The sequence below is a fragment of the Notolepis coatsorum genome (assembly GCF_963971535.1).
Source record: "Notolepis coatsorum genome assembly, chromosome: 5".
NCBI classification, from domain to species: domain Eukaryota; kingdom Metazoa; phylum Chordata; class Actinopteri; order Aulopiformes; family Paralepididae; genus Notolepis; species Notolepis coatsorum.
The window spans coordinates 145,418,933-145,433,119 of NC_140169.1; the positions used below are offsets into that span (position 1 = coordinate 145,418,933).

Sequence of the window (14,187 nt, forward strand, 5' to 3'; positions counted from 1 at the left end):
TTTTCAATTTGTGTGCTGATTTTATGCCTATGTTCATTTTGTATACTAATTGCTGTGGTGCACTCTGGACTGAGAGTACTATGTAGATAGTTATTCATATTTATTATTGTTATATTGTAGAAATGTGTGCATTGAAATGTCGGTAAAGCCTCGACCACATTGAAAATGAGAGTGACCTCAATTGTAATTTCGAGAATAAATAAAGGTTGATGATGATGATGATGATGATGATGATGATGATGATGATGATGATGATGATGATGATGATGATGATGATGATGATGATGATGATGATGAGATGACGCCTGCAGGCTACGGGAGGACAGATGTGAGGCTCTGCACACAGTAAGCCAGAGGAGACCGCATGACGCCTGCTCGCTATGGATAGTGGTCACATGCTAACAGATAACATGGCAAGAGATTTAGAGCAATGACTGGTGGATTATGTCCCCAGACATAAATAGACGAGGAGGAAGCACAATGTGATGTGTGTGTTTGTGTGACCGTGTGTGTGTGTGTGTGTGTGTGTGTGTGTGTGTGTGTGTGTGTGTGTGTGTGTGTGTGTGTGTGTGTGTGTGTGTGTGTGTGTGTGTGTGTGTGTGTGTGTGTGTGTGTGTGTGTGAGTGTACTGTATGTGTGTGTGTGTGTGTGTGTGTGTGTGTGTGTGTGTGTGTGTGTGTGTGTGTGTGTGTGTGTGTGTGTGTGTGTGTGTGTGTGTGTGAGTGTACTGTGTGTGTGTGTGACCGTGTGTGTGTGTGTGTGTGTGTGTGTGTGTGTGTGTGTGTGTGTGTGTGTGTGTGTGTGTGTGTGTGTGTGTGTGTGTGTGAGTGTTGTATGTGTGTGTGTGTGTGTGTGTGTGTGTGTGTGTGTGTGTGTGTGTGTGTGTGACTGTGTGTGTGTGTGTGTGTGTGTGTGAGTGTACTTATGTGTGTGTGTGTGTGTGTGTGTGTGTGTGTGTGTGTGTGTGTGTGTGTGTGTGTGTGTGTGTGTGTGTGTGTGTGTGTGTGTGACCGTGTGTGTGTGTGTGTGTGTGTGTGTGTGTGTGTGTGTGTGTGTGTGAGTGTACTGTATGTGTGTGTGTGTGTGTTTGTGTAAGATGTCCAGCACCTTAGCAAGAAATAAACAAACGCTTTCCTCAAGGAGACTTGAAAGGAGACATCCTGTTTCATTTGATTGACTCTAAGATCTAACATCATTGATTGTAAAAATCGATTCCTAAATCGATTCGGTAACTAAATCCAGCGCACATGTTCTTGTGTCTCATCCACGAGGGCTCATATGATTCCCATAATCATAAAGGGGGAGGTCCTGACACGAACAAATAAACACAAACAGCCACAAATAAATACCATTAACCCTTTCACCGCCGCACTACCAAATGGTTAACCCTTTCACTGTGACAAGACAGAATGTTAACCCTTTCACTACCACACTACAGGCAGTTAACCCTTTCACTATACCACACTGCAGACGGTTAACCCTTTCACTGCCACACTACACACGTTAACCCTTTCACTACCACACGACAGACGGTTAACCCTTTCACTACCACACAGACGGTTAACACGACAAAATGGTTAACCCTTTCACTGTGACAAGACAGAATGTTAACCCTTTCACTGCCACACGACAAAGGGTTAACCCTTTCCCTACCACACTACAGAAGGTTAACCCTTTCACTACCACACTACAGACGGTTAACCCTTTCACTACCACACGACAGACGGTTAACCCTTTCACTGCCACACGACACAAGGGCTAACCCTTTCACTACCACACTACAGAAGGTTAACCCTTTCACTACCACACTACAGAAGGTTAACCATTTCACTACCACACTACTACAGACGGTTAACCCTTTCACTGCCACACGACAAAAGGGGTTAACCCTTTCACTACCACACTACAGACGGTTAACCTTCCGCAGTGTGGTAGTGAAAGGGTTAATGTGAACGCGTGGAGAAGATGGTCGCAGGCGCTGTGGGTCTGACACCGAGGTCAGAGGTCAAGAACTGGCCGGCTAAGAATAGAACGCGCGTGTGTTCTGCAGGGGGGGGGCGGAGGTCCGACGGAGGGACTCACTTCCGATCACATCTGCTTCCAGGATTTATCTTCTGTAATCGGAGCTCCACTTGTGGCGGTGTGACCTGACCTTCCCCGGTCGGCCCATCGCAGAGCTCCGCCGTGACCTGACCTCGCCCGGCCGGCCAGGCCAATCGCAGGGCGGGAAATGACTAAAAGTAGTAAAGTAAAGTAAGTAAGTAAAGTAACAATGTTCATCAAACAGTGCTGAAACTTGGGCGCTGCAGTGTTGAGTGCCTAGTAGTAGAGACATTATTAGTATAGTAGGAAGAGTGCATGATAGTAGAAGACAGTAAGAAGGTTAGTGGTTAAAAAAAAGCGCATTTATATAACAGCTTTTTACGACTTATGCCTCACATTCACCCGTTCACTCACACAGTCACCCGTTCACTCTCACACCGACAGCGGAGGCGACCACGCAAGGTGCCAACCTGCTCATCGGGAGCAGTTAGGGGGTTAAGTGTCTTGCTCAAGGACACGCTGCCCGGGAGGAGTCAGAATCGAACCGGGAACCTTCCTCCGATTACCAGACGAACGCTCCACTGTTTACGCCCTGTGTGTAGAGTTTACATACAGTATTGTGTGACAACAGTCAAATCTAATTCGACAATCATTTAAAAAGGAATTCACTCAAAAGAAATCACTAAAATTAGCATCGCAGAGAGAAAAACAACATCAACAGTAAAACAAACGCTGCTCACGTATGAATATAATTAGTGTCCAAATGACTAAGATCACAGCGACTCAAATGAAAGAATACAATATGGATTTGCGGCAGCCTCGATGGGCAGGAGGATGCCAGGGCGAAGGCAGACACGCTGAGGCAGGCTGGTCCGTGAGGCCTCTCATGGTGGCTCTATTGATGAGCTTTGTACGCATTACAAGATGCGTCCTTCGGATGAGACGCTAAACCGAGGTCCCGACTGAATTCGGTCGTTAAAGAACCCAGGACGCCTATCGTAAAGAGTAGGGGGGGTTCGCCCCCGACGTTCCTGGCCAAATTCCCAATCAGGTCTCTCACATCAAGGCCACCTAATCATCCCTTGCCCTTAATTGGCTGATATCAATCCCTGTCTCCTGAGGCGTTCAGCCATTGTGTAGTAGTGTGATGTGTGCCTGGTGCCAGTGTATGGCAGCCATTGAGCCTGCGTAGCCCAAGGTTGGGTGCTACACAGTGGTGGTGAAGGAGGCAATTTCCACCCTACATTGTGGGGAGCCTTTGGAGTGTCTAGAAAAGTGCTATATAAATGCAATTAATTATTATTATTATTATTATTACAAATTATACTCCATAACGAACCTCTGAGGATTCTGAGGCTTGAGTCAAAACCTGTCCTAACTAATTATTGCAAGTTCGCGTTGTGTTTTATTTATTTTTTTTTATCAAATGTTTTATTTTCTCTTTTTTTACATGAAACAAGACAAACAATACAGTAACAGTAATAATCAACAATAACTCACAGGACAATAACAGAAATAATAATAACAATAATGACAGTCCAGTAATTAAATCAAAATAAATGTAGATTAAAAGACATACAAATAATAAATACAATACATGTGCTCTTCCTCGCTCTTTCCTTCCCCTTCCCTCCCCCTCCACCCCCCCCCCCCCCTCAGGACCCCCTCTTGGACTATTATCCACTACTTCATTCAACACCAGAAAACGACTAATTTATATGCGTTCCTTAATCTTATCCACCACTGCCACCCAGACTGCGATGCTGGCTTCATTAACACCTAAAACCTGTGCAGTAGATATCTCTAGATAAATCACATCGAGATAGGTGAGAATCCATACCTTCGGGCACATTTTATCCGGTTGAATCCAGCGTGACGCTATCAACTTTTTGGCAGCTGTAGAACCCGCCAAAATGAGTCTCTTTACATGTACAGAGGTTGATAACTGAGAAACATCATTCAACAACAGTAGAGAAGGCAGTGTTGGTATGGTCAGAGATAAAATCTCTGATAATTGAGTGCTAATATTTTCCCAGAAGGTCTCAACAGGAGGGCATTCCCAATACATATGCGTTGTGTTTTTTAAAGGGATCAACAGGGAGCTCAAAGAGTCTCCACAAAGACCGGTGTCCGCTCCACACAATCCGCTGCTGAAATACAGAATAAAATGACCCTTTTCTCTCTCCTAAGTCTCCTTTCAAGTCCTCCAGTTGACTAACGCTAGGTAGTACTGTCACCACTGGTCGCCAATAAGATCAGCACCTTGACCTGACAGGTTAACGGTGATAGTAATGTGTTTTATTGGCAACCATTGGTGGCAGCACGGAGCGTGCGTCAAGCTTTCCCGGAAAACCATCTCGGCTGGAGGACTTGAAAGGAGACTTTGCAGAGAAAAGGTAAATAGTATTCTGTATTTGAGCAGGGGCTTGTGTTCTCCCCCAACCAGCCTTGGTCCAGTGTATGTATACTGTACATGCAAAGCTCATCAATAGAGCTAATCCCATGGTAACCCTGTATAGTTACCATTTCATTCTCCCTTATCGTCTCTATATCCCACCCCCAGCTTAATGCTGTGATGCTATTGAACATCTGCTCAGAGCCAAGCGCCAAGCCTGACCCACGATGTCCAACAGTGGGTTGATGAGAGCAACAGGCATGAGAGGGGGCCCGGGGCTAGTCTGTCTCGGTACATGCGTGACAAGGAGATCACGGAGAGCTTTTTACATCCCAGTTACTCTCAATCAATTGACCAAACCCTGCCCTCTTTTCTTGATCCTCCAATCACAGTTGTGATTGGAGGATCAAGAGAGGAGGGCAGGGTTTTAGATCAATTGCAAGGCTTTTGCACCATTTCATTATCCGAGTCTTATACCCAGCTGGTTAATATGTATAGTCCATCTATTGGCCGTTGGGCCAAGGCATCAAAAAAGGAGTCAAAATGAAGGTTTTCTGAGGTTAGATGTTGTTTCAAGGTTAATTAAACTGCAGTTTTAAGATAAAACTATCGTTAATATTTCCAACACAAGCTAAGGATAGCCTACAAATGGTAAATGGTGCATTTATATAGCAGCTTTTATGCAAAGCGCTTTACAATTTGTTCCTCACATTTCACCCATTCACTCACACATTCACAGGGATCATCCCTATGTTCCCCGGGTCCTATGTTCCCCGCTTTGATTGATTAATAGATTGAAAATTTTATAAATTTTTATTATTTTATTAATTATTAATGTCCGCCTTGTTTCGAACGGTTAAGCTTAGGCCCTCGTTCGAACTGGTTAAGGTTAGAGTTAGGAATCAGGGCTGGTGGTCTAAAATGTTCAATCTATCAATCAATCAAAGCGGGGAACATAGAACCCGGGGAACATAGGACCCGGGGAACATAGACATGCTCCCCATTCACACACCGACGGCAGAGGTGTCAACCTGCTCATCGGTAGCAGTTAGGGGTTAAGTAGTGTCTTGCTCAAGAACACATGGACCCGCTGCCCGGGAATCGAACCGGGGGAACCAGACGACTGCTCTACCTATCCCGAGGCACTGGCACCCCCGCAACTGATTCACAATCTGTAAACACACTCTAAAGCGGGGCAACAGTGTTTTCTTGGAAAGGCTTCCCCATGTCAGAACTTGCATTCGGGTTAAACAAACGGGCTTATTCACTATCAAGTTGTAACGCAACCCGCAACCTGGACTCCCGGTTCGACGCGGCGCTCGCTGGGTATACGTCCAGTTATCACATTTATCAATCAGGAGAGGGTTTAAGCCATGATCTCCTATTCTCTGGAACGAGAGAGACGTACAGTGGATCCCCATTGAAACCAATTAATCTGGCAGGACTCCGGGGATGTTCGCTCCACGTAGCGCAAAAACATGGCGATCAATCAGCCGGAGCTCACGGCGACGCGGTTCACCGACCACCACACTTCAGTTTAATCAGGGCCGCCGCTCGGCGGTGTGTAATCCCCACGATACAACACAACGTGTCCATCATCATGACCGTGTCCTGAGGGGACGGGGTGCGTTCGCACGCGTCGACGCCGGGGACTCGGCACAACACACACACACACACACACACACACACACACACACACACACACACACACATACACACACACACACACACACACACACATTCACACACACACACACACACACACCTGTTAAAAAAAACGATTGAACACACTCACACACACATACACACACACACACACACACCTGTTAAAAAACTCTTGAACACACACACACACACACACACACACACCTTGCATTGCACCTTAATTAAGATGCACATACACTTTTACGCAAGACACTTTCTGTAAAAATTTACTATTTTATTTACCTCATTTTACATTTGATTTGATTTGATCTTACTACTACTACTTATTGTTATTGAACACACACACACACACACACAATCACACACACAGGTGCACTGCACCTTAACATGCACATACACTAATACATAAGACACTTTCTGTCAATAATTTACTATTTTATTTGATCTTACTACTACTACTACTTATTGTTAGGTCCTTCAACATGTGCAATACACTGCTGCAGTCGTTCTACCAGTCTGTATAATACTTTTTTTTAATACAAAACAGACAAACAGAAACAACACTAATGAAGATTAGATTCAAATGTATTGTCATCATACAGCACAAGTACAGTACAACGAAAAGAGGTTTGGCATCCAACCAGAGTGCAAATGTAACAGTAAAGTACAATAGTAATGTACAATGTACAGGTGATTAGCTTAGACTGGGTATAAAATATACAAATTACAGTAGTACTCCTGAGTGTAGTGCTAATCAGATGTATGTAGAGTTGTAGTATTAATATGTACAGTGATACAGGTATAAAGACACTATGGTTCTAAGTCATACTGGCCAGCAGCGTAACAGTAAGAGTAGGTAAGGGATAACGGATATAGATATAGTATCTACAGATATGTGAAAGGATTATGTGCAGGTATGTACAGACAGATGTGGGTTGATATATACAGTAAGAGTTTATATATATATATATATATATATATATATATATATATATATATATATATATATATATATATATATATATATATATATATATATATATATATATATATATATATACCCAAGGTCATGGAACACGCATGTACAAGCATGAAACAAAGAAAAGAAGAAATAGCACAAAACAAAAAGGGGCATTTCACAAATTCGTCCCACAAAACCTGGCCTCATGAGCCGTCATCCACTCGCACCATCTCCTCCGCCTCTCATTAACATTTAGTCATTTAGCTGAACGCTTTTATCCAAGGCGACTTACAAGTAGGGTTGGGCACCGAAAACCGGTTCTAATAGGAACCGGTTCCTAACTTCCGGTTCTGGAATTTCGATTCTTAAAAAAAAAATAACACCAATCAAATTAAACTGTATCAAGTCAACTGCAAATGTGAATAGTATGAAAAAAAATTAAAAATTTCTAAAAATAAAAAATTCTCCTGCGAAATAAGCTGTGACCTGTTTGACAAAAAGAATCGGAATCGAGAATAGTTTAGAACAGGAATCGATATGGAGAATCGGAATCGGAACCGGAATCGTTCAAATCCAAACGATGCCAAACCCTACTTACAAGTTCTGTACGACAAGTCAGCAGGAAGGAAGGGCACAACTCTAATCAGCTGAGTAACAATGTCCATCAAACAGTGCTGAAACTTGAGTGCTACAGTGTTGAGTGCCTAGTAGTAAAGACATTATTAGTATAGTAGATAGTAATATAGACAAGGAAGATTAATTAGTGGAAGAGTGCATGATAGTAGAAGACAGTACGGAGGTCATTATTATTATTATTATTATTATTCTTTTTTTTAAACCTTACCTCCTGTTGTCTCAGTGCACACGTCAACCTTTCCATCACATAGATCTCCTGGATTACTTGTATCCACTCTCCCAGCAGCTGCACCATCTGGCTGGCGTCCTTGTGACGGAGAGCCTCTCTGGTTGCCAGGTACACAGTCTGGAGACGCTCCATACACTGATTCTGTGGACCAACATAATGTGGTTTAATTTTTTTGGTACCTAAATTAGCTTTATATACTGTTTGAATATCTGAAACAGAAAACGTACCCATAGACACACAGCATTCCCCTGGGTGCTCTCAGTGTCTATGGATTGATTGATTGATTGATTGATTGATTGATTGATTGATTGATTGATTGATTGATTGATTGATTGATTGATTGATTTATTGATTGATTGATTGATTGATTGATTGATTGATTTGATTGATTGATTGATCGATTGTCTGGGAGTGCTTGCATTCTTTCATTTATTTGCATTCATCTAAAAATGTTTGGACCTTATGGTGTTCTTGTTCTGTTCTTGACTTATTGTTATGTTTTCTTCTTGACTTGTTTAAAGAAGACCTGTACGGCCCATGGGGACATTAACGTGTGTTGTCGGGCCCTATAAATAAATTTTATTTGATTTGATTTGATCGATTGATCGATTGATTGATTGAAAACTTTATTAACAGATTGTAGAATGGGTACAATACAGTACGGCTCAATACACACAATTTTTAAGGGGATGCAGACCAGAGAAAGATGTTTGTCTTGTTTACATCAGGGTCCCCCATTTTCAATTCATAATGACATTTATGACATACATGACATACAGATATACAGATATATATCATGACATTTATGACATACTGTACATGACATACAGATATACAGTACTGTTACATTTATGACATACAAGATGTACAAATATACAGTACTGTTTAACAGAGATCCTAACAGAAAATATATACATACGAGGGGGAGGAGACTGTACATTTGGGAGGGGGTGGGGGGGGGTTGGGTTGGGGTTGGGGGGTGCAAGGTGCAAGCATAGGGAGGGGGGTTTGGACAGAGATTCGATTTGGGTGGCGTTCCCCTTTAAGAAAAATGACCTATATTCTCTTTCTTTTAAAGAGGGGGTTTATTAGGAGACTAATTCCAAACCGCCGGCCGTGCTGCTGCCAGGCGGCGGGCGTGAGAGAGCAGGAGGCGCGGTTCTCCTGCGTAATGAAGTGGAGGAGGCTGACCTTGCAGGCCGGTGGCCTTGTCCCAGACGTCTCAATAGCCCTATCTGTCCACTCTGCCCTGTCCATGAACCCACCTGCCCAACCTCTCTCTCTCTCTCTCTCTCTCTCTCTCTCTCTCTCTCTCTCTCTCTCTCTCTCTCTCTCTCTCTCTCTCTCTCTCTCTCTCTCTCTCTCTCTATCTCTCTCTCTCTCTCTCTCTCTCTCTCTCTCTCTCTGTCCCTCTCTCTCTCTCTCTCTCTCTCCCCCCTCGCTCTCTCTCTCTCTCTCTCTCTCTCCCCCCAACCTCTCTCTCTCTGCGCTCTCTCTCTCTCTCCTCTCTCTCTCTCTCTCTCTCTCTCTCTCTCTCTCTCTCTCTCTCTCTCTCTCTCTCTCTCTCTCTCTCTCTCTCTCTCTCTCTCTCTCTCTCTCTCTCTCTCTCTCCCCCCTCGCTCTCTCTCTCTCTCTCTCTCCCCCCTCGCTCTCTCTCTCTGCTCTCTCTCTCTATCTCTCTCTCTCTCTCTCCCTCTCTCTCTATCTCTCTCTCTCGTACTCTCCCTCTCTCCCCAACCTCTCTCTCTCTCCCTCTCTCTCTCTCTGTCCCTCTCTGTCTCTCTCTCTCTCTCCCCCCCTCTCTCTCTCGCTCTTTCTCTCTCTCTCTCTTGCTCTCTCTCTGCCTCTCTCTCTCTGCGCTCTCTCTGCTCCCTCTCTCTGCTCTCTCTCTCTGTCTGCCTCTCTCTCACTCTCTCCCTCTCTCTCCCTCTCTCTCTCTTTCTTTCTATTTCCCTCTCTTTCTCCCGCCCCTCTCTCTCCCTCTCTCTCTCTGCGCTCTCTCTGCTCCCTCTCTCTCTCTGCTCTCTCTCTGCTCCCTCTCTCTCTGCTCCCTCTCTCTCTGCTCCCTCTCTCGCTCTCTCTCTCTCTCTCTCTCTCTCTCTCTCTCTCTCTCTCTCTCTCTCTCTCTCTCTCTCTCTCTCTCTCTCTCTCTCTCTCTCTCTCTGCTCTCTCTGCTCCCTCTCTCTCTGCTCTCTCTCTGCTCTCTCTCTCTCCATCTCTCTCTCTCTCTGCCTCTCTCTCTCGCTCTCTCCCTCTCTCTCCCTCTTTCTGCTCCCTCTCTCTCTGCTCTCTATCTGCTCCCTCTCTCTCTGCTCTCTCTCCCTCTCTCTCTCTGCTCTCTCTCTCTATCAAATGTCAAGTTAGACCGCGCTCTCAAAATCCGACACTGGGTGCTGAAATCCCATAAAGTGATATATAAAAAGATAGTGATGAAGAGTTCCGAAAACATGTTTGTTTCCACTTCAGGCTGCTATTAAATACTTGAACCTGAGAGTGCTGGTCCAGCTCTCTCTCTATCACACACACACACACACACACACACCAATTTCACAAATCAGCTACCGTTAGATTAGGGATATTCTCAGTAAAGCAGCTTAACACAGTGCTATTCATCTGAACTCTCCTCGTGACAAACACCTGGACCTACTGCTGTATTGTTTTAACCAGGAAAGAGGAAATGGACTGTGTGTGTGTGCGTATGTGCGTGCACGTATGTGTGTGTGTGTGTGTGTGTGTGTGTGTGTGTGTGTGTGTGTGTGTGTGTGTGTGTGTGTGTGTGTGTGTGTGTGTGTGTGTGCGTATGTGCGTGCACGTATGTGTGTGTGTGTGTGTGTGTGTGTGTGTGTGTACGTGTGTGTGTGTGTGTGTGTGTGTGTGTGTGTGTGTGTGTGTGTGTGTGTGTGTGTGTGTGTGTGTGTGTGTGTGTGTGTGTGTGCGTATGTGTGTGTGTGTGTGTGTGTGTGTGTGTGTGTGTGTGTGTGTGTGTGTGTGTGTGTGCGCACAAGCGGGTATGTGTGTGTGTTTATGGTTGGGAAGGGTTCATGGACGGGCCAGGGAATAGTGTGTCAGTAAGTGAGTGAGTGAGTGAGTGAGTGAGTGAGTGAGTGAGTGAGTGAGTGAGTGAGTGAGTGAGTGAGTGAGTGAGTGAGTGAGTGAGTGAGTGTGTGAGTGTGTGACTGAGTGCGAGTGTGAGTGTGTGTGAGTGAGTGAGTGAGTGAGTGAGTGAGTGAGTGAGTGAGTGAGTGAGTGAGTGAGTGAGTGAGTGAGTGAGTGAGTGAGTGAGTGAGTGAGTGAGTGGGTGAGTGGGTGAGTGTGAGTGCGTGTGAGTGAGTGAGTGAGTGAGTGAGTGAGTGAGTGAGTGAGTGAGTGAGTGAGTGAGTGAGTGAGTGAGTGAGTGAGTGAGTGAGTGAGTGAGTGAGTGAGTGAGTGAGTGAGTGAGTGAGTGAGTGAGTGGGTGGGTGCGTGCGTGTGAGAGGGATGGGTCGGCAGCAGATCCGTGCAGCAGTGACCTCTCTTCAGGGGAGGCAGCGGGAGGTGGAGAAGGAGGGAGGGAGGCTGGAGGGAGGAAGGAGGGAGGCTGGAGGGAGGAAGGAGGCTGAAGGTGACCAGAGAGACCAGGATGGGAGTGAAATGGAGACGAGCAGATGGTCCCACTGTGAGCGGCTGGTTCCCGGCCAGCGCTGCTGCAGCAGAACGCTCCGGTCCGCGGTCCTCTGTGATGCATCGTCACTGTGCTGCGGGAAGAACACCGGGCGTGGATCAACTCCAGACTTCTCAGGAATTAAAGGTGCTATATAGGTGACATTTTTATGTCGAATAATATTTTTCTTTCTTTTTAGAGCTTTTAAAAAAAGTTAACGTATATCGCTTTCCCCCCAAATTGAGTAATGAATTTATCATTTTGAAAAAACGTTGGCGGGTCCAAAATGTATGTTTTTGTTTACATGTCGCACGCATGCATCCCCTCCCTATACTTCTCGTGTCCTCGACCCCACCTGGTTGGATCAATTACATGCTGGTGCCCTTGTGGCCTCTAGTGGCTGAAAGTTATCTATAGCACCTTTAAGCAAAACAACCAGATTTTCACATTGATGATGAGGATGTATTTTTGGAACTCTTTACTTGGTTTTAATTGGGTTTTATGTGCCGACGGCAGTGTTTCTCAAACCTTTTTTTGTGCCAAGGAATCCCTGAATTGATACACAAGTAGAACCACCATCTAAGATAAGATTTAGCCTCTGGGAGCCCGATCTGAGCAGATTTTTGTTGTTGATTATGATGCAGTACATATACTTACATAATACTCTCAGTGGGGATGTAACAGGGACCTACGATCAGAGCTGTCATTCTGTCACATTCTCTTACTGTAGTTTCAAGTTCAAGTTTCTATATTAGTTGTCATAAAGAAATACAGAATACGTTTCTATTAAATGCTTTTTTTTCTGTTATGAGCCCCTGGGAGTGTGCTAGATAAAAATAGATAAAAAGTATAAAATAGAAAGTCAAAAGTACGTAAGCAAAAAGTGTTCAGTCAATATACATAATGTACAATATACAATACAGAGTAAAAAAGAGTAACAGTGAATTACAGTACAATACAGTATACAGTACAATGCAGAAATGGGATGAGGTACAACTTAGGTAAGGTGCAATGAGGCATGAATTGTAGTGCAAATCTCTTTACCAATAAATATAAAGTGTGTTAAAGTGTCTAAAGGGAGTAAAGTGGGTGCTACGGTGAGTGTTTATTGAGTGAGTGAGTGTGTGCGTGTGGATGTGTGTGCTGTGAGTGTAGTTGATGGGTTGTTACATAGTGTTATTGTCGTTGAGCATCCTAAGAGATAAGATAAGATAAGATATTCCTTTATTAATCCCCTTGGGGAAATTCATGACACCTGATGGCCTGGGGATAGAAGCTCCTTCTGAGTCTCTCTGTACCGGCCATGAGACTCCGGTATCGCTTGCCTGACCGCAGCAGTTCAAAGAGGCAGTTCAAGTCAAGAGTTTTAATTGTCACGGCATACAAGTATACAATGTTGTTTGTCTTACTGGGTAGTGGTGACATTAAAGGTGCTATAGACAACATTCAGCCACTAGATGTCGCACTATAGAGCACCAGCATGTCCTTTATCCGACCAGGTGGCCTGATTCCTTTTACCAACGCGTTCGTGTTTCCGGGTTCCCGTTTTGCGCTCTGATTGGCCACTGACGTTTCTGATCATGTGACATGTGCACCATGTACACTGGTTAAGCTTTATAGGCACTCTTTTGAAGTTGGTTAAGGTTAGAGTTTGTCATAGAGCATGGCGATAGAACGGCAGGTAGTTTGCAGGCTGTTCGACGCGGAAATGGGCAAAGACACAGCTCGTCACACTATTGGGCGCACATGTCACATGACCAGAAACGTGCGTGGCCAATCAGAGCATAGACACGACCAGGTGCATTCCACGTGGGGAAACGGAAAGTAGGGAGGGGTGTAAACAACAGCATTCATTTTGGACCCGCAGAAAAAAGTTAATTATAAATCCATTAATCAATATTTCTTGGTGGGGGGAAAAATTATATTTTAGTCCACATCTTTCTAAAAGCTCTGTGGATATAATATATGTTTAAATGATTACTCTAAATAAAAATGTTATCTATAGCACCTTTAAACAATTTCCCATTTTTCTAGGAACCAGCTAGAATACCTCCCCTCCTGACCCCCCTCCCCCCCATCCTCCACTGCCCAAAGGTCACGAAACACGCGTGTACTTACTGTACACAAGCTTCCATCAGAGCGCGGGAATCGGCAAACGTGCGGTTATGAGCTTTTACTATGTGACGACCGGCTCAGGTGCTTCGGGGGCTGATTCAGCCGCATGGATCTCGACGGCGTAGTGAACTCTGAACGACACCGCGCTCGCGCTCAGGGACGGGGAAGCGAGACGGCAACGGCGCAGACGGATCTTTGTGGCACAAACGCAATCAGCGGGATTGTTCAAAGCGCTTTGCATAAAACCATGATGTCGCTTAACTGGATTAATCAAAGCTAAAGCCTGTTTAGTCGTGGCCTAATATACAATATAACACCACAGCAGGCCGATACATGTGTGTACTGTACGTGTCCAAAGTATCATCTTCTACTGTCCCCCGATGACGGGACGGATCCGTCTCGTCGTCGTTTGATTCGAGACAACAAAACCGCAGCCCCGCTGTATTCCAGATATAGCCGCGGCTAACCGCTTCTCTAGCAAGGAGCTATTTTTAGACGCAGCA

At 44.8% G+C, this 14,187-nt stretch overlaps 1 protein-coding gene across 1 annotated transcript in view; it reads right to left on the reverse strand.

Annotated features, from left to right (window-relative positions):
• Positions 1-14,187, reverse strand: part of LOC311228404 (uncharacterized protein) — a gene marked incomplete at both ends in the record, with an annotated part of 70,071 nt that overhangs the window by 28,770 nt on the left and 27,114 nt on the right. Inside the window, one exon of the mRNA XM_084314312.1 lies at positions 7,909-8,070. Coding sequence (XP_084170438.1) covers positions 7,909-8,070 — 162 coding nt within the window. The remainder of the gene's footprint in view (positions 1-7,908; positions 8,071-14,187) is intronic.